Source organism: Brienomyrus brachyistius, unplaced genomic scaffold (genome assembly GCF_023856365.1).
Source record: "Brienomyrus brachyistius isolate T26 unplaced genomic scaffold, BBRACH_0.4 scaffold79, whole genome shotgun sequence".
NCBI classification, from domain to species: Eukaryota; Metazoa; Chordata; class Actinopteri; order Osteoglossiformes; family Mormyridae; genus Brienomyrus; species Brienomyrus brachyistius.
This window is the reverse complement of record NW_026042354.1, coordinates 492,291-517,478: the sequence shown is the minus strand read 5'-3', so window position 1 is coordinate 517,478 and position 25,188 is coordinate 492,291. Positions and strand designations below refer to the sequence as shown.

The 25,188-nt window shown below is 53.5% G+C and overlaps 1 protein-coding gene and 1 long non-coding RNA gene across 48 annotated transcripts in view; both read right to left on the bottom strand.

The window, feature by feature from the left end:
- Positions 1-11,548: 11,548 nt before the first annotated feature.
- The window catches only part of LOC125726904 (uncharacterized), a 138,921-nt gene continuing 125,281 nt past the window's right edge, over positions 11,549-25,188 (bottom strand). For 42 of the 47 annotated variants that reach the window (XM_049003337.1, XM_049003315.1, XM_049003325.1 and 39 more), the window contains 5 exons: positions 15,619-15,792; positions 15,039-15,212; positions 13,558-13,731; positions 13,397-13,443; positions 11,549-12,301 (listed from right to left, as the gene is read on the bottom strand). In XM_049003337.1, coding sequence (XP_048859294.1) covers positions 11,787-12,301; positions 13,397-13,443; positions 13,558-13,731; positions 15,039-15,212; positions 15,619-15,792 — 1,084 coding nt within the window. In that variant the 3' untranslated portion in view covers positions 11,549-11,786. The remainder of the gene's footprint in view (positions 12,302-13,396; positions 13,444-13,557; positions 13,732-15,038; positions 15,213-15,618; positions 15,793-25,188) is intronic. The other 5 variants (XM_049003338.1, XM_049003323.1, XM_049003339.1 and 2 more) reach the window with 4 other exon arrangements.
- Positions 16,885-23,737, bottom strand: LOC125726925 (uncharacterized). Its single transcript, XR_007388467.1, has 2 exons — positions 23,325-23,737; positions 16,885-22,011 (listed from the first exon to the last, which is right to left on the bottom strand). It is a non-coding gene; the product is annotated as an uncharacterized LOC125726925 (long non-coding RNA).

Genomic DNA, 25,188 nt, shown 5'->3' with positions numbered 1-25,188 from the left:
ACAGTGGGGTGGGGTGGCAAGGGTGCCTGGGCACCTGCCCCTCCTGTCCGACGGGGGCGAAAGCAGACCTTTTACAGTGGGGTGGGGGTGGCAAGGGGGCCTGAGTACCTGCCCCTTCTGTCCGACGGGGGCGAAAGCAGACCTTTTACAGTGGGGTGGGGGTGGCAAGGGGGCCTGAGTACCTGCCCCTTCTGTCCGACGGGGGCGAAAGCAGACCTTTTACAGTGGGGTGGGGGTGGCAAGGGTGCCTGGGCACCAGCCCCTCCTGGCCGAAGGGGGTGTAAGCAGACCTTTTACAGTGGTGTGGGGGTGGCAAGGGTGCCTGGTCACCAACCCCTTTTGTCCTATGGGGGCGTAAGCAGACCTTTTACAGTGGGGTGGGGGTGGCAAGAGGGCCTGGGCACCTGCCCCTCCTGTCCGACGAGGGCGAAAGCAGACCTTTTACAGTGGGGTGGGGGGTGGCAAGAGGGCCTGGGCACCTGCCCCTCCTGTCCGACGGGGGCGAAAGCAGACCTTTTACAGTGGGGTGGGGGTGGCAAGGGGGCCTGAGTACCTGCCCCTTCTGTCCGACGGGGGCGAAAGCAGACCTTTTACAGTGGGGTGGGGGTGGCAAGGGTGCCTGGGCACCAGCCCCTCCTGGCCGAAGGGGGTGTAAGCAGACCTTTTACAGTGGTGTGGGGGTGGCAAGGGTGCCTGGTCACCAACCCCTTTTGTCCTATGGGGGCGTAAGCAGACCTTTTACAGTGGGGTGGGGGTGGCAAGAGGGCCTGGGCACCTGCCCCTCCTGTCCGACGAGGGCGAAAGCAGACCTTTTACAGTGGGGTGGGGGGTGGCAAGAGGGCCTGGGCACCTGCCCCTCCTGTCCGACGGGGGCGAAAGCAGACCTTTTACAGTGAGGTGGGGGCGGCAAGGGGGCTTCGGCACCTGCCCCTCCTGTCCAAATGGGGCATAAGCAGACCTTTTACAGTGGGGTGGGGGTGGCAAGGGTGCCTGGGCACCTGCCCCTACTGTCCGAAGAGGGCGAAAGCAGACCTTTTACAATGGGGTGGGGGTGGCAAGGGGGCCTGGGGACCTGCCCCTCCTGTCCAAATGGGGCATAAGCAGACCTTTTACAGTGGGGTGGGGGTGGCAAGGGTGCCTGGGCACCTGCCCCTCCTGTCCAAATGGGGCATAAGCAGACCTTTTACAGTGGGGTGGGGGTGGCAAGGGTGCCTGGGCACCTGCCCCTTCTGTCCGAAGAGGGCGAAAGCAGACCTTTTACAGTGGGGTGGGGGTGGCAAGGGGGCCTGGGGACCTGCCCCTCCTGTACAAATGGGGCATAAGCAGACCTTTTACAGTGGGGTGGGGGTGGCAAGGGTGCCTGGGCACCTGCCCCTCCTGTCCAAATGGGGCATAAGCAGACCTTTTACAGTGGGGTGGGGGTGGCAAGGGTGCCTGGGCACCTGCCCCTTCTGTCCGAAGAGGGCGAAAGCAGACCTTTTACAGTGGGGTGGGGGTGGCAAGGGGGCCTGGGGACCTGCCCCTCCTGTCCAAATGGGGCGTAAGCAGACCTTTTACAGTGAGGTGGGTGCGGCAAGGGGGCCTGGGCACCTGCCCCTACTGTCCGAAGAGGGCGAAAGCAGACCTTTTACAATGGGGTGGGGGTGGCAAGGGGGCCTGGGGACCTGCCCCTCCTGTCCAAATGGGGCATAAGCAGACCTTTTACAGTGGGGTGGGGGTGGCAAGGGTGCCTGGGCACCTGCCCCTCCTGTCCAAATGGGGCATAAGCAGACCTTTTACAGTGGGGTGGGGGTGGCAAGGGTGCCTGGGCACCTGCCCCTTCTGTCCGAAGAGGGCGAAAGCAGACCTTTTACAGTGGGGTGGGGGTGGCAAGGGGGCCTGGGGACCTGCCCCTCCTGTCCAAATGGGGCGTAAGCAGACCTTTTACAGTGAGGTGGGTGCGGCAAGGGGGCCTGGGCACCTGCCCCTCCAGTCCGACGGGGGCGAAAGCAGACCTTTTACAGTGGGGTGGGGGTGGCAAGGGGGCCTGGGCACCTGCCCTTCTTGTCCAACGGGGGCGTAAGCAAATCTTTCACAGTGGGGTGGGGGTGGCAAGGGGGCCTGGGCAGGTGCCCCTCCTATCCAACGGGGAGGAAAGCAGACCTTTTACAGTGGGGTGGGGGTGACAAGAGGGCCTGGGCACCTGCCCCTCCAGTCCGACGGGGGCGAAAGCAGACCTTTTACAGTGGGGTGGGGGTGGCAAGGGGGCCTGGATCCCTGCCCCTTTTGTCCGACGAGGCCGTAAGCAGACCTTTTACAGTGGGTTGGGGGTGGCAAGGGTGCCTGGTTACCAACCCCTTTTGTCCTATGGGGGCATAACCAGACCTTTTACAGTGGAGTGGGGGTGACAAGGGGGCCTGGGCACCTGCCCCTTTTGTCCTATGGGGGCATAACCAGACCTTTTACAGTGGGGTGGGGGTGGCAAGGGGGTCTGGGCACCTGCCCCACCTGTCCGACGGGGGCGTAAGCAGACCTTTCACAGTGGGGTGGGGAGGGCAAGGGTGACTGGATACCTGCCCCTCCAGTCCGACGGGGGCGAAAGCAGACCTTTTACAGTGGGGTGGGGGTAGTAAGAGGGCCTGGGCACCTGCTATTCCAGTCCGACGGGGGCGAAAGCAGACCTTTTACAGTGGGGTGGGGGTGGCAAGGGGGCCTGAGTACCTGCCCCTTCTGTCCGACGGGGGCGAAAGCAGACCTTTTACAGTGGGGTGGGGGTGGCAAGGGTGCCTGGTCACCAACCCCTTTTGTCCTATGGGGGCGTAAGCAGACCTTTTACAGTGGGGTGGGGGTGGCAAGAGGGCCTGGGCACCTGCCCCTCCTGTCCGACGAGGGCGAAAGCAGACCTTTTACAGTGGGGTGGGGGTGGCAAGGGTGCCTGGGCACCAGCCCCTCCTGGCCGAAGGGGGTGTAGGCAGACCTTTTACAGTGGGGTGGGGGTGACAAGAGGGCCTGGGCACCTGCCCCTCCTGTCCGACGGGGGCGAAAGCAGACCTTTTACAGTGGGGTGGGGGTGGCAAGGGTGCCTGGTCACCAACCCCTTTTGTCCTATGGGGGCGTAAGCAGACCTTTTACAGTGGGGTGGGGGTGGCAAGAGGGCCTGGGCACCTGCCCCTCCTGCCCAAATGGGGCATAAGCAGACCTTTTACAGTGGGGTGGGGGTGGCAAGGGTGCCTGGGCACCTGCCCCTACTGTCCGAAGAGGGCGAAAGCAGACCTTTTACAATGGGGTGGGGGTGGCAAGGGGGCCTGGGGACCTGCCCCTCCTGTCCAAATGGGGCATAAGCAGACCTTTTACAGTGGGGTGGGGGTGGCAAGGGTGCCTGGGCACCTGCCCCTCCTGTCCAAATGGGGCGTAAGCAGACCTTTTACAGTGAGGTGGGTGCGGCAAGGGGGCCTGGGCACCTGCCCCTCCAGTCCGACGGGGGCGAAAGCAGACCTTTTACAGTGGGGTGGGGGTGGCAAGGGGGCCTGGGCACCTGCCCCTCCAGTCCGAAGGGGGCGAAAGCAGACCTTTTACAGTGGGGTGGGGGTGGCAAGGGGGCCTGGGCACCTGCCCTTCTTGTCCAACGGGGGCGTAAGCAAATCTTTCACAGTGGGGTGGGGGTGGCAAGGGGGCCTGGGCAGGTGCCCCTCCTATCCAACGGGGAGGTAAGCAGACCTTTTACAGTGGGGTGGGGGTGACAAGAGGGCCTGGGCACCTGCCCCTCCAGTCCGACGGGGGCGAAAGCAGACCTTTTACAGTGGGGTGGGGGTGGCAAGGGGGCCTGGGCACCTGCCCCTCCAGTCTGATGGGGACGTAAGCAGACCTTTCACAGGGGGGTGGGGGTGGCAAGGGTGCCTGGTCACCAACCCCTTTTGTCCTATGGGGGCGTAAGCAGACCTTTTACAGTGGAGTGGGGGTGACAAGGGGGCCTGGGTACCTGCCCCTACTATCCGACGGAGACGTAAGCAGACCTTTTACAGTGGGGTGGGGGTGGCAAGGGTGCCTGGGCACCTGCCCCTCCTGTCCGACAGGGACGTAAACAGACCTTTTACAGTGGGGTGGGGGTGGCAAGGGGGCCTGGGCACCTGCCCCTCCTGTCCGACGGGGGCGTAAGCAGACCTTTCACAGTGGGGTGGGGAGGGCAAGGGGGCCTGGGCACCTGCCCCTCCAGTCCGACGGGGGCGAAAGCAGACCTTTTACAGTGGGGTGGGGGTGGTAAGGGTGCCTGGTCACCAACCCCTTTTGTCCTATGGGGGCGTAAGCAGACCTTTTACAGTGGAGTGGGGGTGGCAAGGGGGCCTGGGGACCTGCCCCTCCTGTCCAAATGGGGCGTAAGCAGACCTTTTACAGTGAGGTGGGTGCGGCAAGGGGGCCTGGGCACCTGCCCCTCCAGTCCGACGGGGGCGAAAGCAGACCTTTTACAGTGGGGTGGGGGTGGCAAGGGGGCCTGGGCACCTGCCCCTCCAGTCCGACGGGGGCGAAAGCAGACCTTTTACAGTGGGGTGGGGGTGGCAAGGGGGCCTGGGCACCTGCCCTTCTTGTCCAACGGGGGCGTAAGCAAATCTTTCACAGTGGGGTGGGGGTGGCAAGGGGGCCTGGGCAGGTGCCCCTCCTATCCAACGGGGAGGTAAGCAGACCTTTTACAGTGGGGTGGGGGTGACAAGGGGGCCTGGGCACCTGCCCCTCCAGTCCGATGGGGGCGAAAGCAGACCTTTTACAGTGGGGTGGGGGTGGCAAGGGGGCCTGGGCACCTGCCCCTCCAGTCCGATGGGGACGTAAGCAGACCTTTCACAGGTGGGTGGGGGTGGCAAAGGGGCCTGGATCCCTGCCCCTTTTGTCCGACGAGGCCGTAAGCAGACCTTTTACAGTGGGTTGGGGGTGGCAAGGGTGCCTGGTTACCAACCCCTTTTGTCCTATGGGGGCATAACCAGACCTTTTACAGTGGAGTGGGGGTGACAAGGGGGTCTGGGCACCTGCCCCACCTGTCCGACGGGGGCGTAAGCAGACCTTTCACAGTGGGGTGGGGAGGGCAAGGGTGACTGGATACCTGCCCCTCCAGTCCGACGGGGGCGAAAGCAGACCTTTTACAGTGGGGTGGGGGTGGCAAGGGGGCCTGAGTACCTGCCCCTTCTGTCCGACGGGGGCGAAAGCAGACCTTTTACAGTGGGGTGGGGGTGGCAAGGGTGCCTGGTCACCAACCCCTTTTGTCCTATGGGGGCGTAAGCAGACCTTTTACAGTGGGGTGGGGGTGGCAAGAGGGCCTGGGCACCTGCCCCTCCTGTCCGACGAGGGCGAAAGCAGACCTTTTACAGTGGGGTGGGGGTGGCAAGGGTGCCTGGGCACCAGCCCCTCCTGGCCGAAGGGGGTGTAGGCAGACCTTTTACAGTGGTGTGGGGGTGGCAGGGGGGCTGGGCAGGTGCCCCTCCTGTCCGACGGGGGCGAAAGCAGACCTTTCACAGTGGGGTGGGGGTGGCAAGGGGGCCTGGGCACCTGCCCCTCCTGTCCGACGGGGGCGAAAGCAGACCTTTTACAGTGAGGTGGGGGCGGCAAGGGGGCCTCGGCACCTGCCCCTCCTGCCCAAATGGGGCATAAGCAGACCTTTTACAGTGGGGTGGGGGTGGCAAGGGTGCCTGGGCACCTGCCCCTACTGTCCGAAGAGGGCGAAAGCAGACCTTTTACAATGGGGTGGGGGTGGCAAGGGGGCCTGGGGACCTGCCCCTCCTGTCCAAATGGGGCGTAAGCAGACCTTTTACAGTGGGGTGGGGGTGGCAAGGGTGCCTGGGCACCTGCCCCTCCTGTCCAAATGGGGCATAAGCAGACCTTTTACAGTGGGGTGGGGGTGGCAAGGGTGCCTGGGCACCTGCCCCTTCTGTCCGAAGAGGGCGAAAGCAGACCTTTTACAGTGGGGTGGGGGTGGCAAGGGGGCCTGGGGACCTGCCCCTCCTGTCCAAATGGGGCGTAAGCAGACCTTTTACAGTGAGGTGGGTGCGGCAAGGGGGCCTGGGCACCTGCCCCTCCAGTCCGACGGGGGCGAAAGCAGACCTTTTACAGTGGGGTGGGGGTGGCAAGGGGGCCTGGGCACCTGCCCTTCTTGTCCAACGGGGGCGTAAGCAAATCTTTCACAGTGGGGTGGGGGTGGCAAGGGGGCCTGGGCAGGTGCCCCTCCTATCCAACGGGGAGGAAAGCAGACCTTTTACAGTGGGGTGGGGGTGACAAGAGGGCCTGGGCACCTGCCCCTCCAGTCCGACGGGGGCGAAAGCAGACCTTTTACAGTGGGGTGGGGGTGGCAAGGGGGCCTGGGCACCTGCCCCTCCAGTCCGATGGGGACGTAAGCAGACCTTTTACAGTGGGTTGGGGGTGGCAAGGGTGCCTGGTTACCAACCCCTTTTGTCCTATGGGGGCATAACCAGACCTTTTACAGTGGAGTGGGGGTGACAAGGGGGCCTGGGCACCTGCCCCTTTTGTCCTATGGGGGCATAACCAGACCTTTTACAGTGGGGTGGGGGTGGCAAGGGGGTCTGGGCACCTGCCCCACCTGTCCGACGGGGGCGTAAGCAGACCTTTCACAGTGGGGTGGGGAGGGCAAGGGTGACTGGATACCTGCCCCTCCAGTCCGACGGTGGCGAAAGCAGACCTTTTACAGTGGGGTGGGGGTGGTAAGAGGGCCTGGGCACCTGCTATTCCAGTCCGACGGGGAGGTAAGCAGACCTTTTACAGTGTGGTGGGGGTGACAAGAGGGCCTGGGCACCTGCCCCTCCTGTCCGACGGGGGCGAAAGCAGACCTTTTACAGTGGGGTGGGGGTGGCAAGGGTGCCTGGTCACCAACCCCTTTTGTCCTATGGGGGCGTAAGCAGACCTTTTACAGTGGGGTGGGGGTGGCAAGAGGGCCTGGGCACCTGCCCCTCCTGCCCAAATGGGGCTTAAGCAGACCTTTTACAGTGGGGTGGGGGTGGCAAGGGTGCCTGGGCACCTGCCCCTACTGTCCGAAGAGGGCGAAAGCAGACCTTTTACAATGGGGTGGGGGTGGCAAGGGGGCCTGGGGACCTGCCCCTCCTGTCCAAATGGGGCATAAGCAGACCTTTTACAGTGGGGTGGGGGTGGCAAGGGTGCCTGGGCACCTGCCCCTCCTGTCCAAATGGGGCATAAGCAGACCTTTTACAGTGGGGTGGGGGTGGCAAGGGGGCCTGGGGACCTGCCCCTCCTGTCCAAATGGGGCGTAAGCAGACCTTTTACAGTGAGGTGGGTGCGGCAAGGGGGCCTGGGCACCTGCCCCTCCAGTCCGACGGGGGCGAAAGCAGACCTTTTACAGTGGGGTGGGGGTGGCAAGGGGGCCTGGGCACCTGCCCCTCCAGTCCGAAGGGGGCGAAAGCAGACCTTTTACAGTGGGGTGGGGGGTGGCAAGGGGGCCTGGGCACCTGCCCTTCTTGTCCAACGGGGGCGTAAGCAAATCTTTCACAGTGGGGTGGGGGTGGCAAGGGGGCCTGGGCAGGTGCCCCTCCAGTCCGACGGGGGCGAAAGCAGACCTTTTACAGTGGGGTGGGGGTGGCAAGGGGGCCTGGGCACCTGCCCCTCCAGTCTGATGGGGACGTAAGCAGACCTTTTACAGTGGAGTGGGGGTGACAAGGGGGCCTGGGTACCTGCCCCTACTATCCGACGGAGACGTAAGCAGACCTTTTACAGTGGGGTGGGGGTGGCAAGGGGGCCTGGGGACCTGCCCCTCCTGTCCAAATGGGGCGTAAGCAGACCTTTTACAGTGGGGTGGGGGTGGCAAGGGTGCCTGGGCACCTGCCCCTCCTGTCCAAATGGGGCATAAGCAGACCTTTTACAGTGGGGTGGGGGTGGCAAGGGTGCCTGGGCACCTGCCCCTTCTGTCCGAAGAGGGCGAAAGCAGACCTTTTACAGTGGGGTGGGGGTGGCAAGGGGGCCTGGGGACCTGCCCCTCCTGTCCAAATGGGTCATAAGCAGACCTTTTACAGTGGGGTGGGGGTGGCAAGGGTGCCTGGGCACCTGCCCCTCCTGTCCGAAGAGGGCGAAAGCAGACCTTTTACAGTGGGGTGGGGGTGGCAAGGGGGCCTGGGGACCTGCCCCTCCTGTCCAAATGGGGCATAAGCAGACCTTTTACAGTGGGGTGGGGGTGGCAAGGGTGCCTGGGCACCTGCCCCTCCTGTCCAAATGGGGCATAAGCAGACCTTTTACAGTGGGGTGGGGGTGGCAAGGGTGCCTGGGCACCTGCCCCTCCTGTCCGAAGAGGGCGAAAGCAGACCTTTTACAGTGGGGTGGGGGTGGCAAGGGTGCCTGGGCACCTGCCCCTCCTGTCCGAAGAGGGCGAAAGCAGACCTTTTACAGTGGGGTGGGGGTGGCAAGGGGGCCTGGGGACCTGCCCCTCCTGTCCAAATGGGGCATAAGCAGACCTTTTACAGTGGGGTGGGGGTGGCAAGGGTGCCTGGGCACCTGCCCCTCCTGTCCAAATGGGGCATAAGCAGACCTTTTACAGTGGGGTGGGGGTGGCAAGGGTGCCTGGGCACCTGCCCCTCCTGTCCGAAGAGGGCGAAAGCAGACCTTTTACAGTGGGGTGGGGGTGGCAAGGGGGCCTGGGGACCTGCCCCTCCTGTCCAAATGGGGCGTAAGCAGACCTTTTACAGTGGGGTGGGGGTGGCAAGGGTGCCTGGGCACCTGCCCCTCCTGTCCAAATGGGGCATAAGCAGACCTTTTACAGTGGGGTGGGGGTGGCAAGGGTGCCTGGGCACCTGCCCCTTCTGTCCGAAGAGGGCGAAAGCAGACCTTTTACAGTGGGGTGGGGGTGGCAAGGGGGCCTGGGGACCTGCCCCTCCTGTCCAAATGGGGCGTAAGCAGACCTTTTACAGTGAGGTGGGTGCGGCAAGGGGGCCTGGGCACCTGCCCCTCCAGTCCGACGGGGGCGAAAGCAGACCTTTTACAGTGGGGTGGGGGTGGCAAGGGGGCCTGGGCACCTGCCCTTCTTGTCCAACGGGGGCGAAAGCAGACCTTTTACAGTGGGGTGGGGGTGGCAAGGGGGCCTGGGCACCTGCCCCTCCAGTCCTATGGGGGCATAACCAGACCTTTTACAGTGGAGTGGGGGTGACAAGGGGGCCTGGGCACCTGCCCCTTTTGTCCTATGGGGGCATAACCAGACCTTTTACAATGGGGTGGGGGTGGCAAGGGTGCCTGGGCACCTGCCCCTCCTGCCCAAATGGGGCATAAGCAGACCTTTTACAATGGGGTGGGGGTGGCAAGGGGGCCTGGGGACCTGCCCCTCCTGTCCAAATGGGGCATAAGCAGACCTTTTACAGTGGGGTGGGGGTGGCAAGGGTGCCTGGGCACCTGCCCCTCCTGTCCAAATGGGTCATAAGCAGACCTTTTACAGTGGGGTGGGGGTGGCAAGGGTGCCTGGGCACCTGCCCCTCCTGTCCAAATGGGTCATAAGCAGACCTTTTACAGTGGGGTGGGGATGGCAAGGGGGCCTGGGCAGGTGCCCCTCCTATCCAACGGGGAGGTAAGCAGACCTTTTACAGTGGGGTGGGGGTGACAAGAGGGCCTGGGCACCTGCCCCTCCAGTCCGACGGGGGCGAAAGCAGACCTTTTAGAGTGGGGTGGGGGTGGCAAGGGGGCCTGGGCACCTGCCCCTCCAGTCTGATGGGGACGTAAGCAGACCATTCACAGGGGGGTGGGGGTGGCAAGGGTGCCTGGTCACCAACCCCTTTTGTCCTATGGGGGCGTAAGCAGACCTTTTACAGTGGAGTGGGGGTGACAAGGGGGCCTGGGCACCTGCCGCTTTTGTCCTATGGGGGCATAACCAGACCTTTTACAGTGGGGTGGGGGTGGCAAGGGTGACTGGATACCTGCCCCTTCTGTCCGACGGGGGCGAAAGCAGACCTTTTACAGTGGGGTGGGGGTGGTAAGGGTGCCTGGTCACCAACCCCTTTTGTCCTATGGGGGCGTAAGCAGACCTTTTACAGTGGGGTGGGGGTGGCAAGGGGGCCTGGGTACCTGCCCCTACTATCCGACGGAGACGTAAGCAGACCTTTTACAGTGGGGTGGGGGTGGCAAGGGGGCCTGGGCACCTGCCCCTCCAGTCCGACGGGGGCGAAAGCAGACCTTTTACAGTGGGGTGGGGGTGGTAAGGGTGCCTGGTCACCAACCCCTTTTGTCCTATGGGGGCGTAAGCAGACCTTTTACAGTGGAGTGGGGGTGACAAGGGTGTCTGGTCACCTGCCCCTACTATCCGACGGGGACGTAAGCAGACCTTTCACAGGGGGGTGGGGGTGGTAAGGGGGCATGGGCACCTGCCCCTCCAGTCCGACGGGGGCGTAAGCAGACCTTTCACAGTGGGGTGGGGAGGGCAAGGGGGCCTGGGCACCTGCCCCTCCAGTCCGACGGGGGCGAAAGCAGACCTTTCACAGGGGGGTGGGGGTGGTAATGGTGCCCGGTCACCAACCCCTTTTGTCCTATGGGGGCGTAAGCAGACCTTTTACAGTGGGGTGGGGGTGGTAAGGGGGCCTGGGCACCTGCCCCTACTATCCGACAGGGACGTAAACAGACCTTTCACAGTGGGGTGGGGGTGGCAAGGGGGCATGGGCACCTGCCCCTCCTGTCCGACGGGGGCGTAAGCAGACCTTTCACAGGGGGGTGGGGGTGGTAATGGTGCCCGGTCACCAACCCCTTTTGTCCTATGGGGGCGTAAGCAGACCTTTTACAGTGGGGTGGGGGTGGTAAGGGGGCCTGGGCACCTGCCCCTACTATCCGACAGGGACGTAAACAGACCTTTTACAGTGGGGTGGGGGTGGTAAGAGGGCCTGGGCACCTGCTATTCCAGTCCGACGGGGGCGAAAGCAGACCTTTTACAGTGGGGTGGGGGTGGCAAGGGCGTCTGGTTACATGCCCCTCCAATCCGACGGGGGCGAAAGCAGACCTTTTACAGTGGGGTGGGGGTGGCAAGGGGGCCTGGGCACCTGCCCCTTCTGTCCTAAGGGGGCGTAAGCAGACTTTTCACAGTGGGGTGAGGGTGGCAAGGGGGCCTGGGCACCTGCCCCTTCTGTCCGTTGGGGGCCGTAAGCAGACCTATTACCGAGGGGTGGGGGTGGCAAGGGGGCCTGGGCACCTGCCCCTTCTGTCCGATGGGGGACGTATGCAGACCTATTACCGAGGGGTGGGGGTGGCAAGGGGGTCTGGGCACCTGCCCCTTCTGTCCGACGGGGGGGTAAGCAGACCTATTACAGTACATTGGGGTGGGGGGTAATTATTCCATAAAACAAATTTTATTATTTAATCAAATAATTATTTAATATAATTTTATTTGCTTTAATCCACTGACCCAGAGTAGTAACAGGATATAATTATATTTTCCAGTGTTTTTCATTTCTTTTATGTCTGCAGTTAAATAGTTATTTACACTGATTTACTCTAATTCTATTAGTAAAAAGTGAATGTATTTAACTTAATCCAGCAGACTGTGGTTTCATTATGTTACTCAGTCATGCTTTGGGTGACGCTGAAGCAGGACATTAATAGGACAGAACAGAAAGACTTTATTGTCATTGTACAGTAATATAGTAAATAGGCATAAATATATAAAATGTACATATACAGGGGAGGGGGAAAGCCCCCCCCCCCCAATCAGGATTATATTTAGTTACATTTTAGTCAGAGAGAAAAACTTATTTTTGTCAAACATACATTTGAGAGTAAAAAGTATTATAAAGGTTAAAAAGCAGAGATTTGACCTTTTTGCCAGGAGAACCAGCAACACGTCACAGTGACACTGAGGAGTTATGAACATAAAACCCTGGATAGAGGGACTCAGTGAATGAGCAGGTGAATCTGTACAGGGGGGTCAGTCCATCAGAGGAGACTCTGTAGAAGGACAGAGCACCAGCCCCCCAGTCCAGATACACTCCTACTCTGCGGGAGCCTGAGGGCCATATGGGTATGAGAGTCTGTTTATTATTGTGCCAGACAGAGTAACTGTCAGGATCACAGCGCAGACACCATGACTTGTTATTGAATCCAATGACACAGTCACTCCCTCCTTTCCTCCTGATCCCTTTATAAGTGACTCCTATCAGGGCTACATCTCCATCCCACTCAGCCTCCCAGTAACAGCGGCCAGTCAGACTCTCTCTGCACAGAACTTGGGGGCGGCTGTCAAATCTCTCTGGATGATCAGGATATGGCTCCTCTGCCCCCCGTGTCACCTTCCTGTCCCCCCCTGACAGAGACAGGAGTCTGTTTGCTGTGTTGGGGTCCAGCGTCAGCTGGCAGGAGTCTGTAGGCAGGAGGAAGAATTATTAATACCATCAGGCCGGCTGTATTTTATGTTTCTGTACGATATAAAAACAGCGCAGCTGTTTACAATGACAATGTCAATGGATACAATGGATACAATGACAAGCGCAGCTGTTTTTATATGAAGTTTATGAAATAGCTCAGGAAATGTATCCATGCGGCGCGCCAAAATGCGGCGCGAGCTAAACTAACAGCGTAATTACGGGTAAATAAAATTACAAAGCGGCGACATTCATCAGACATATTCATCACAAGCATATTTACCACAAAACGGCACCAGATATTAATACTAAAAGTCAGTGTCTTTCCTTCTAACCGCTAAATCATGCGCGTGCGGCGCCTTGCTGCTCTCTGTCTTTCTACAGGGAGTGTACCTTTGAAAATGGCCATCAATAACAGAATTTAAGTAATTTAAATTTAAGTAATATTATTGCATATTTAAAGCGATATTTAATAAAGATTTGGACCTGAATTCTGATACAAACGCCTCCGAAGACGATTTCGGCGCCGGAGTTGCGCTCTATGAGGATCCAGTGTTTGCAGCGATTGTCTGACACGGTCTTTAGTCCCAGCAAAGCCGCTCTGAATGCATTTCACACGCATCGGCTTATTTCCGTGAAGCATGTCTACCGCGCTCGTGACTCTCAGACGTGGCACCACTGCCTCGAGGCGTGAGCCCCGCATCTCACGCAGGCGTAATTTTTTTTTAGCAGGGTGGGTCCGGAAATCTTATTAATATTCATGAGCTAAGCCCTGCATGATTTGCTGGCTCATTAATATTTATGTACAAATAAGTGGCGGAAGTGCAAAAATGCTTGTAGTGTAAAGTGCAGATGTGCAGGAGTCAATTTGTTAGCAGTGCGGGTGTGAATCGATAGTGTTTTGGTGATGATTTCGATGTTTTATTTCTCTCATTTGGATGTTGTCTAAAATGACACAGAAACTCACAGAAACACAAACATGGAAATCCATCTTCACACAGTGCAAAAAGCCACACTAATCACAAAACCTGTGTGAATACAACCATAACATAATATTGATGGTATTATTAATAAAAACATGCAAACACACTTACATCTCTGTACGCCTGGTCTGGTCCTGCACTCTCCACCATGGTCCACACTACAGGAGAAGCAGAATGACATAGTCCTGCTGTATCCATTTATTTATTGGTGCCTCTTCTTCACATACATGCATAAGTATCTGTAGCGTGTCAGACACACACTCTGTACTCACTTCAGCTTCTCCAGTTTACAGCTGGGATCCTCCAGTACAGCAGAGAGCAGCTTCACTCCTGAGTCTCCTGGGTGATTGTAGCTCAGATCCAGCTCTCTCAGGTGTGAGGGGTTTGACCTCAGAGCTAAAGCCAGGGAAGAACAGCCTTCTTCTGTGACTCTACAGCCTGACAGCCTGCAGAGAGAGAGAGACAGATACTCCCCAATAAATAATATCATCTCACCATTACAAGTATTACATAAATGTGACTGCTCTAATAAATATTTAAAGAATTACAGTTTAGTGTCTAAGAGAAGGTAGACCCCTCCTCCCTTTCCCTTAGCTAATTGCTCACTATCTCCTCTTTATAGTGTGTGTAGCAAAGTGGGAAGTTTGGGTCAGCTTGCATTTTATTGGCTCCCCTTGCATTTTACTGGCTCCCTTTATTGGGAGCAGCAACGCACTGTGATCAGCGAATGCTCCTTACCTCACCTCATAGCTTTGGTTCACTCTGAACAGAAACATGAAGTTTGGCATATTTTGCGTTTGTTGTACCCAAATTAATTTCACTCCAAATCAGTGGGATCAGATAAAAAACAGAAAAAGTAAATAACATTTAAAATGAACCTGATGTCTTTAAAATAAATATTAATGGTGTCACTACAAGATTTTGTGAAAAAGACGGGGTCTTAGACACCCCAGTCTGCAGGACGAGCAAATCAACAGTAAGCAGAAGGGGGCTTTAGCCCTGGTTATCCCTCCACCATCCACTAGGGGGTGTAATTGTTCTTTTCATGTGCTTTTATACAGTCATGGTTACAGACTCTGCACCTCTATACACTCATATTTTGAATGTAACTCATTTGCCAAAAAAAGAGAGGAGACACAATGAACAAATTTAAAGATGAATTTGACTGGTTTCTGCATCATTATAACTATTATGTTCAAAGTTTCACGATATCACAATAACATGATTGCTGTGAATTTGGCCACAATAATCATGAAGTGAAAATCTGATATCGCTGCACGTTACCCTGCCTTCCGCTCCTTTTGTTCCGTTTTCTCTCCTCCCACCTCACCTGTGACCCCCAGACACCGGCTGCTCCGCGTTACCCTGCCTTCCGCTCCTTTTGTTCCGTTTTCTCTCCTCCCACCTCGCCTGGGAACAGACAGCGGTGTCTCCCTCACGTCTCCCGTCTCTCACACCCAGAGACCCCGACTCGGAATGAGGACGCCACTGACTGCCACCAGCCGCCCCAAACTTTCCTCTTCCTGCTGTCATTTTTATTTTTACAAAAGTCTGCCTCACTGAGGCTTCAGTCCAGTCACCCATCGCTGCCTGTATGTCCTTAAACTCATACCACACTATAATATAACTGCCCACTGCCTCAAACAACTGGAATTGTGTTTTGAAACTTAAATTACAGCGAAAGTAAAAATAAATTGATGGTTTCCTGGCATGTGAGTCCAGATCTGAGGTCAGGCAGCAGTCAAATACTGACCTCAGTATCTCCAGTTTACAGTGTGAATCCCCCAGTCCAGCAGAGAGCAGCTTCACTCCTGAATCCTGCAGGTCATTGTCACTCAAGTCCAGCTCTCTCAGGGGTGAGGAGTTTGATCTTAAAGCTGAAATCAGTACCTCACAGCATTTCTCTGTGAGTTCACACCGGTTCACCCTTAGGAAAATGAAACACTTTTAATTCCACTTTTTACACTGCTGCACTGTATTCTAATGAGGAGAATAGGGGGCATTTTTAGAAAACAATTTACTAAAAGTCATGTTAACAATCATCCCAATTCTGATTGCTGTCCATTATATTTTTATAATACTGTAACAGTACTGTTAAATTTGCTGAGCTACACAAATGTATTCCATGGTTTATATAGTTGAATGGATGTTTCCTGCTTCACTGCTTAATTATTTCTAATATGGATCGAGGGCTGATAAGATTGTGGGATATAAGGAAGTAGGATAAGAAAAAAGAAGCTGTTTGTGTTTGTTTATTATGTAACTGCTGAAATGCATTGTGGGTTTTCTTGGTGTCCAGTTACTTTTGTGTAAAATGCATATTCTGTACTTACTTCAGCTTCTCCAGTTTACAGCTGGGATCCTCCAGTACAGCAGAGAGCAGCTTCACTCCTGAGTCTCCTGGGTGATTGTAGCTCAGATCCAGCTCTCTCAGGTGTGAGGGGTTTGACCTCAGAGCTGAAGCCAGGGAAGAACAGCCTTCTTCTGTGACTCTACAGCCTGACAGCCTGCAAAGAGAGAGAGACAGATACTCCCCAATAAATAATATCACCTCACCATTATAATTATTAAATAAATGTGATGCTCTAATAAATATTTAAAGAATTACAGTTTAGTGTCTAAGAGAAGGTAGACCCCTCCTCTCCTCCCTTAGCTAATTGCTCACTATCTCCTCTTTATAGTGTGTGTAGCAAAGTGGGAAGTTTGGGTCAGCTTGCATTTTATTGGCTCCCCTCAGTCCGGGGCGGGGTTTAGTCTCTTATATAAAGTGGGCGGCAGGGTAGGAATGGTGCACAAGCTGTTCTGGGTATATCAGTAATGGACGTTAAGGCCCAGGGAAGTGTACGGCTGTTTTAACCCCGTGTCTCATCTCCCTGCTTGTGTTTCAGGGTTAGTAGCCTAGAGCTGCAAGAGCGGAATCCTCCCTGCTGGTGGTGGTGAATTTCACTTGTGTGCGTGTGCAGTGCAGATTACCGGCATTAGTTCACTGAGTGACGTGTGTGTGTGTGTGTGTGTGTGTGTGTGATCACCAGAATGTTCACGGAGGTCCTGCCTGTGCTGAGTCCCTCGTCCATCCATCAGTTCATGCCCCTTAACTTGCTTAGTTGGCAACATTGGTGCCTCAGCTAGATGCATCTATATTGCCTTTAGTGGAGCATTACTATTCTCCTTTTAAATGTAATAAAATAACTGTATCAAGTCATGTCTCTGGCCCCTTCAGTTGACTAAACCTGTGTGCTTAGTTACTACTCATATGAGATTTTGGGAATCATTATAGTATTACCCTGGGTGAAACCTCAGGCTTTTGGAACGAATCATCTGAGTTTCCATTATTTCTAATGAGAAAATTCACTTTGATATATGAGTGCTTTGGATTATGAGCACGTTTCCGGAACCAATTATACTCGCAGTCCGAGGTTTTACTGTATCTCCAGCATACAGTGTGGAATACCCAGTAATACTAACCTCAGTATCTCCAGCATGCAGTGCAGAATACCCAGTAATACTGACCTCAGTATCTCCAGTTTACAGTGTGAATCCCCCAGTCCAGCAGAGAGCAACTTCACTCCTGAATCCTGCAGGTCATTGTCACTCAGGTCCAGCTCTCTCAGGGGTGAGGAGTTTGATCTTAGAGCTGAAGTCAGCATTTCACAGTGTTTATCTATGAGATCACAGCCATTCAGCCTGGAACAGAAAACACTTTAAGACACAGACATATACACATCCTACACTTTAGCTAAATACCAAACATTACAATCTGTATTTGTTTTCAATATAATTAGCAGCACAGCTTACATTTCAAAATGAATTACAGTCTGCAGAGTGTCTTGTGCATCCTGGCAATTTGCTGCAGTCAGATGATCACTAATTGTAAGTGCATCTTAGCTCAAAACTAGAGGTAAAAGCATTAAGTACAAGCTACAGCCAAAAATCACAGAATATATATGAACACATGGACAGCAAGATGGACGTGAACCTCCCATAACAGTCAGACCAGAGCTTCCAGTGCAGTCCTTAGCCATCTCTCTGCCAGGTGTCCCTACACTCGACACGTATCACTGAAAGGAGGAGATGTGAACATCCACAGCAGCTAATGCAGCAGCAACTGGCACTTGGATTCCTGATCCCATGAGTAAAATCCTTTTTGCCTGTATTGTTATACCTGGGATCATGTCAAATCACCAATTAGGTCTGAGTGATATGACGATATTATCGGTAATCAGCGTAATCAGACACGTCATAACATGGTTAAATTTGAGGTTAATCTTAGTGTCCAAAGAGCAAAGTCCAAAAGAAAAGTATACAATGTTAGGAAGGCTAACTTTAATGGTATGAGACTGAAGCTAGAAACTGCAAACTAGTTGGAGTTAAACAGCAAAACCTTTGAAGAGGCATGGGAATTTTTTAAAAGCCTAGAATATTGTGTGCAGTCAATCAATCATTATTTATATAGCTTGTTAAACCACAGGGCTTTACAAACATTTAAAAAGAAGAAAAAGAAAGAAATTCAAATAAGCACAGAATAAATAACAGTAAGCAGAAAAGAAATTAAAATAGAGTAAAAATGTATATAAAATAAATAAATAAAAATAATAAAATATCATGATAAAGGACTTTAACAACCCATATTCGCTGTAGGGGCCCCTCCCTCACAGGGGCCTCTAGCCCCTATGTCTTCTGGGGAGAGCGACCCCCCCCCCCACAGTGACTGATAATAATAAATACATAAAATAATAAAACAACTGATTATCATAGATGCCGTGGTGAAAAGATACATTTTCAGCCTAGTTTTGAAAGCACTAAGACATTCAGTAGCTCTAAGGTTCTCTGGGAGAGAGTTCCAGAGTTTGGGCCCATAGTGACTAAAAGCTGCCCCCTCCCTCCCCGGCCAGGTTTTAGGAATAATCAGCAAATTACTGCCGGATGATCTGACTGATCTACCTGAGACATATCTTTCAGTCATGTTACTGAGGCAGGACAGAGCAAAACCACCTAAATATTTACAAATTAGCAAATGAACTTTAAAATCAATCCTAGAAGCCAGAGGAAGCCAGTGCAGGGATGTGAGAGCAGCTGTGATGTGATCCCTGTGACTGGTGCATGTTAACACTCCGCCAGAGGCATTCTGGGCCTGTTGTAGATGTGATCCCTGTGCCTGGTGGGTGTTAACACTCCGCCAGCAGCATTCTGGGCCTGTTGTAGATGTGATCCCTGTGCCTGGTGCGTGTTAACACTCCGCCAGCAGCATTCTGGGCCTGTTGTAGATGTGATCCCTGTGCCTGGTGCGTGTTAACACTCCGCCAGCGGCATTCTGGGCCCGTTGTAGATGTGATCCCTGTGCCTGGTGCGTGTTAACACTCCGCCAGCGGCATTCTGGGCCTGTTGTAGATGTGATCCCTGTGTCTGGTGCGTGTTAACACTCCGCCAGCGGCATTCTGGGCCCAGTGTAGATGTGATCCCTGTGCCTGGTGCGTGTTAACACTCCGCCAGCGGCATTCTGGGCCCGGTGTAGATGTGATCCCTGTGCCTGGTGCGTGTTAACACTCCGCCAGCGGCATTCTGGGCCCGGTGTAGATGTGATCCCTGTGTCTGGTGCGTGTTAACACTCCGCCAGCGGCATTCTGGGCCCGGTGTAGATGTGATCCCTGTGTCTGGTGCGTGTTAACACTCCGCCAGCGGAATTCTGGGCCCGTTGTAGATGTGATCCCTGTGACTGGTGCGTGGTAACACTCCGCCAGCGGCATTCTGGGCCCGGTGTAGATGTGATCCCTGTGACTGGTGCGTGTTAACACTCCGCCAGCGGCATTCTGGGCCCGGTGTAGATGTGATCCCTGTGCCTGGTGCGTGTTAACACTCCGCCAGCGGCATTTTGGGCCCGGTGTAGATGTGATCCCTGTGTCTGGTGCGTGTTAACACTCCGCCAGCGGCATTCTGGGCCCGTTGTAGATGTGATCCCTGTGACTGGTGCGTGGTAACACTCCGCCAGCGGCATTCTGGGCCCGGTGTAGATGTGATCCCTGTGACTGGTGCGTGGTAACACTCCGCCAGCGGCATTCTGTGCCCGTTGTAGATGTGATCCCTGTGACTGGTGCGTGTTAACACTCCGCCAGCGGCATTCTGGGCCCGGTGTAGATGTGATCCCTGTGTCTGGTGCGTGTTAACACTCCGCCAGCGGCATTCTGGGCCCGGTGTAGATGTGATCCCTGTGTCTGGTGCGTGTTAACACTCCGCCAGCGGCATTCTGGGCCCGGTGTAGATGTGATCCCTGTGTCTGGTGCGTGTTAACACTCCGCCAGCGGCATTCTGGGCCCGGTGTAGATGTGATCCCTGTGTCTGGTGCGTGTTAACACTCCGCCAGCGGCATTCTGGGCCCGGTGTAGATGTGATCCCTGTGACTGGTGCGTGTTAACACTCCGCCAGCGGCATTCTGGGCCCGGTGTAGATGTGATCCCTGTGCCTGGTGCGTGTTAACACTCCGCCAGCGGCATTTTGGGCCCGGTGTAGATGTGATCCCTGTGCCTGGTGCGTGTTAACACTCCGCCAGCGGCATTTTGGGCCCGGTGTAGATGTGATCCCTGTGTCTGGTGCGTGTTAACACTCCGCCAGCGGCATTCTGGGCCCGTTGTAGATGTGATCCCTGTGACTGGTGCGTGGTAACACTCCGCCAGCGGCATTCTGGGCCCGTTGTAGATGTGATCCCTGTGACTGGTGCGTGTTAACACTCCGCCAGCGGCATTCTGGGCCCGGTGTAGATGTGATCCCTGTGACTAGTGCGTGTTAACACTCCGCCAGCGGCATTCTGGGCCAGGTGTAGATGTGATCCCTGTGCCTGGTGCGTGTTAACACCCCGCCAGCGGCATTCTGGGCCCAGTGTAGATGTGATCCCTGTGCCTGGTGCATGTTAACACTCCGCCAGCGGCATTCTGGGCCCAGTGTAGATGTGATCCCTGTTCCTGGTGTGTGTTAACACTCCGCCAGCGGCATTCTGGGCCCGGTGTAGATGTGATCCATGTGCCTGGTGCGTGTTAACACTCCACCAGCGGCATTCTGGGCCCAGAAAAGGTTTTTCCTCTGTCTCAATGTATTTTTTTTTTTCTTCGTTGTAATTTGGTCTTTGATTTCGCGGGCCTAGTTAAGGGGTGGGAATTAAATACTTTGTGTGTTTGTCGATGGTGTTTTGTTGTATTTTGCCTAGGACCTCGAGTGTTAGTTCCTGTGGGGGCAGAATGTGGGTTGCTGTGTCTATAAGGGTGAAGTGTGATTTAATATAATTTTACTTGTCTATAATATATTCTTCTTTTGTGTTCCCATGAGAACTATAGTGCTGGTTGTCCTAGTGTGATTATTTTCTTAGGTGTGTTTTAGCTTTACGCAAATAAATTTTTCATCAGCCCCAATATTGTTCCTTTATTCAAATAGCCTGCAATGGTAATAGCGTCTATATTGGTGGAGATTCGCTAGGTTAACGGTGGGAGCTGTGTTTCTCGCCCCTTGTGCGGGTCACACGAGGAAGATGTGTTTGTCAGTAACGCGCTCTGGCCCCATCCCTGCTAGGCGAAGCAATGAAATATACAGCAAATTATCGTCGCTGCATCGCTGGCTGTCGGAATGGTGCCCGATAAACGGTGTGGGTTATATAGATAACTGGCAAATGTTTGGGGGTAGGCCTGGGCTTTTGAAGAGGGATGGTATTCACCCCTCATGGGCTAGTGCCATTCTCCTGTCCAAAAGCATAGCTCATAGTCTCCAGGCAAATCACTGACTAGCCAGAGCCAAGTCCAGGCAGCAGGCAAACAAGCATAACCGACCGCCTGCTAGTCGCTTAGAGTCGTCACCTATGGTTCATTTTACTGGGACTGTGTCTGTTCCCCTCACTTTTAATTGTGGAGGTCTATTCCACCGTAGTGTATGTGATAATGGGGGCGGCATGGTGGTGCAGTGGTTAGCACTGTAGCCTCACACCTCTGGATCCCAGGTTTGAGTTTCCGCCTGGGTCACATGTGTGTGGAGTTTGCATGTTCTCCTCATGTTGTCGTGGGGTTTCCTCCAGATACTCCGGCTTCCCCTCACAGTCCAAAAACATGCTGAGGCTAATTGGACTTGCTAAATTGCCCGTAGGAGTGCATGTGTGAGTGAATGGTGTGTGAGTGTGCCCTGCGATGGGCTGGCCCCCCATCCTGGGTTGTTCCCTGCCTCATTCCCATTGCTTCCGGGATAGGCTCCGGACCCCCCGCGACCCAGTAGGATAAGCGGTTTGGAAAATGGATGGATGTCATAATAACTTAATAATAATTAAACCAAATCCATTATTAGATAATAGGTGTAATGCAAAGCTAAAACTTTTGAATGGCTTCAAAACTGGCTTCTAAGGCGCTACTGATAAATGAAATAATTACTGACTTTAGTCTTGGTCCTAATGCCTTACAGAGACCTGGCTTAGACCGAATGAATTCATGGCAGTAAATGAATCTACTCCAGCTGATTACAGCATAACCCTTGACCAGATGGCAAAGGTGCTGGTGCTGCTGCAATATTTCAGTCTAACATAGGAATGTCTGAGCAAAGTGCTTATAGCTTTAGAACATCTGAAATTCTTCTTCTTAGTCTTGCTGACTCATCTCTTCGTAGTTCTTCACCTCCAATCACCATTGTTATTGTATATAGACTGCCTGGTCCCTAACCTCCAATCACCATAGTTACTGTGTATAGACCGCCTGGTTCCCAACCTCCAATCACCATTATTATTGTGTATAGACCGCCTGGTCCCTAACCTCCAATCACCATTGTTATTTTTTAAAGATTGTCGAGTCTATAGTAATTTTCTTAAGGAGTTTGCAGATTTATTGTGATCTTTCTTCTTAGTCTTGCTGACTTCCTCTCGTCTCGTCTAGTCTACTGTCTTATACTTGAGAGACTCTCTCAGCCCTGCTCTCCAAACTACGAAAAACGATGGATTTGATCAGCTGGTCTCTCAACGCAATTGACACCATGTTCTCGACGAGAAGCCTAGGTTCGGGGGAACCTACACGATGGACGGATGGGAGAGGTGGAGGGTCGTGTGCCTGGCAGCTCTTTCCGTGGAGGACATTGAAGACATCTACCTATTCGGAACCATGATTACAGGTATTATGCTGATTGGATTAGGCATTGCCCTGGTTTATCAAAGATTGAAGAAGACGGTGACAGCCGCTCAAAGCCCCACTAGGCTGGCTGGAATGATTGATGGAGTGGGCAGAGCTGTTAGCACTCAGACTGTGAAACTGGATATGGAGAAGCTCACAGCTTTGCAAAACTTACTGGATGGCAGAGACCAGCGTGGACATTAGTGGAGCTGGAAATTACAGCTTCTCGTACGGAAACCCAAACAACCCTATTCTATCAGGTTTTGGCTCCCCCCAATCAGCACTGGCCTCGGCCAAGGCCGCTGCTGAACTAACAACTCCCCCTGAAGAACAAGGCAGTGAGACTCTCTTGCATTCCTCTCCCCCGATCCCAAGGACTTACCGCTCCCTCCCCCCCATCCAACGCCTTCGCCGCTTCATACCCCCAGCGTGAATAGGTGGGTCTGTTGACCAGCGCCTCCATGGCTGCAGGACCGGATGGCTGTCTGTCTGTGCTGGACTACCTCCACCACCCCATTTCCCCCACCCGTTGCAAGTCGTGTCATTTTTATGTTGTAAGGCTTAGTGACCATGTGCTTATGTTGCTGCGGTGTTTTTTTCGGTTCCCACAATGTCCTCCCCACTGGAGTACAGTCTGGGGGCTGTTTTTTTTATTATTCTCCTCCTCTCTCCTCATGTTACTCTGTTTCTTTTCTTCTCTCTTCCCCTGTCTCCCGACCGGTCTACCCCCTACTGTGATGTTTGTGTATATGTATGGTCGGGTTGATGGCCAGTTTTTTCGCTGGTACTCGTGACTAGTGACATGGTATATTGCAACAGCAATAAAGGGTTTCATCAAATCAAATCAAATCAAATCAATTCTAGTTCTTCACCTCCAATCACCATTGTTATTGTGTATAGACCGCCTGGTTCCCAACCTCCAATCACTACCTGGTCCCTAACCTCCAAGAACTATTTTTTAAAGATTGTCTAGTCTATAGTAATTTTCTTAAGGAGTTTGCAGATTTTTTTAGCAAACCTGGTGGTCACTACTGCCAAAGCCATGATTGTTGGCTATTTTAATATTCACACGGGGAATGACAGTGATCCTTTAACAACAACATTTGCTGCTATTCTAGACCCTGTAGATGTATGTTAGAATGCAGTCGGCCTACTCATGCCTGTAACCACACCTTGGATTTGATTCTTAGCCATGGTGTCTGTTAGGTTGAAGAAACTGTTATTAATCATTTTGTTATCATTCCTGTATGATTAGCTATGAGTGTAAATATGTATATACATTATTTTGTCTTCTTCTAACCTCATACTCTAGATTATATTAATAATAGTATTTAGCTGCACATACCCTGAGTATGTACTCTTACAGCTGTACACTTAGGTAAAAAACTTTTCTTGTTCTCACCTCCCTATTCTGCATGACTCTTGCGCCTCCCACTGACTATAAATAAAGAAGCCAAGGGGAACCACCCTTTGTAACACATTCTGCTGTAGTTTGCATTGCAGAGAGTGTGGGTACCCTTGCAAGTAAAAACTATAAAGTGTGTTGTCTCATAAAAGGTGGAGCTGGGGTGGAAACGCCGGGCGCTTTCCCAAACAGTGTCCTGCTGGAACACATATCGATTATACCACAGAATCCTCTGCTTTCAGATCATTACTTGTTAACGTTTGATATACAGTATAGCCTCCCTTCAGCCCCATCTCCAAAGTACAGTATCAGACGTTAAATTGTCTCATTAACTACAACAACGTTTCTCAACCGACTTCCATAGTCCATCAACCGTACACCTGAAGCCTCGTATGAACTTAAATGGGTAACTGCGAACATGGAGAAATCGCCTTGCAGCACCTAGATCTTGTATCTCCACTTAAGAAGATAAAGCATAGAGATATGGAACCTGCCCCCTGGTTCTCTGATCATACACGTGAACTTAAACAGGCTTCATGCAAGCTAGAGTGCAAATGGCTCAACTGAACTAGACTTTTTCAGATCAGCCTGGAAAGAGCCTCTCTAGGTACAGACACTAATGACTGTGAGATCTGTGTATCTCTCCAGACTAATTGAAGAGAACAAAAATAATCCTAAATTCCTATTTGAATTTGTGACTAGGTTAACACAGAATTCTTCAACTCGCAGCTCTCACAAGCTTCTAGGAGTGATGACTTTATTAAATTTTCAATGGTAAAAAAGCTAAGATTAGACAGACCATCCAGTGTACGTGTGTAGCTACATACAGCTGCCAGCCTCCTGCTCGTCCTATGCATACTGATAATGTGACCTTTGAATCTTTCCTTCCTATAAAACAATCAAAACTTTTGAGTTTATTTTCCTCCTGCAAATCCTCTGCTAGCCTTCTAGACTCAATTCCTACAAAATTCCTGAAGGAGATTCGACCACTGATTAGCACCACCCTGTTAAATGTCTTAGACTCGTTTCTTAGGCTTGGATATGTTGTTATTAGACCTGTTCTAAAGAAACCAAATCTTGAACCTAGTGATTTAGGAAATTATAGACCAATCTCAAATCTTCCATTCAATTCAAAGATCCTGGGAAAAGCTTGCCAGCTGTCTTTTCTCCTACAGAAAAATAACGCTAATGATTTATATCAGTCTGGCTTTAGACCAAACCACAGCACAGAAACAGCTTCAGTCAAAGTAGTGAATGATTTGCTTATGGCTTCTGACAGTGGCTGTATATCTGTGTTGATATTACTAGACTTAACTGCAGCATTCGATACTGTGGACCATAGTATCCTCTTGGACCGGCTATTCGTTGGCATTAAG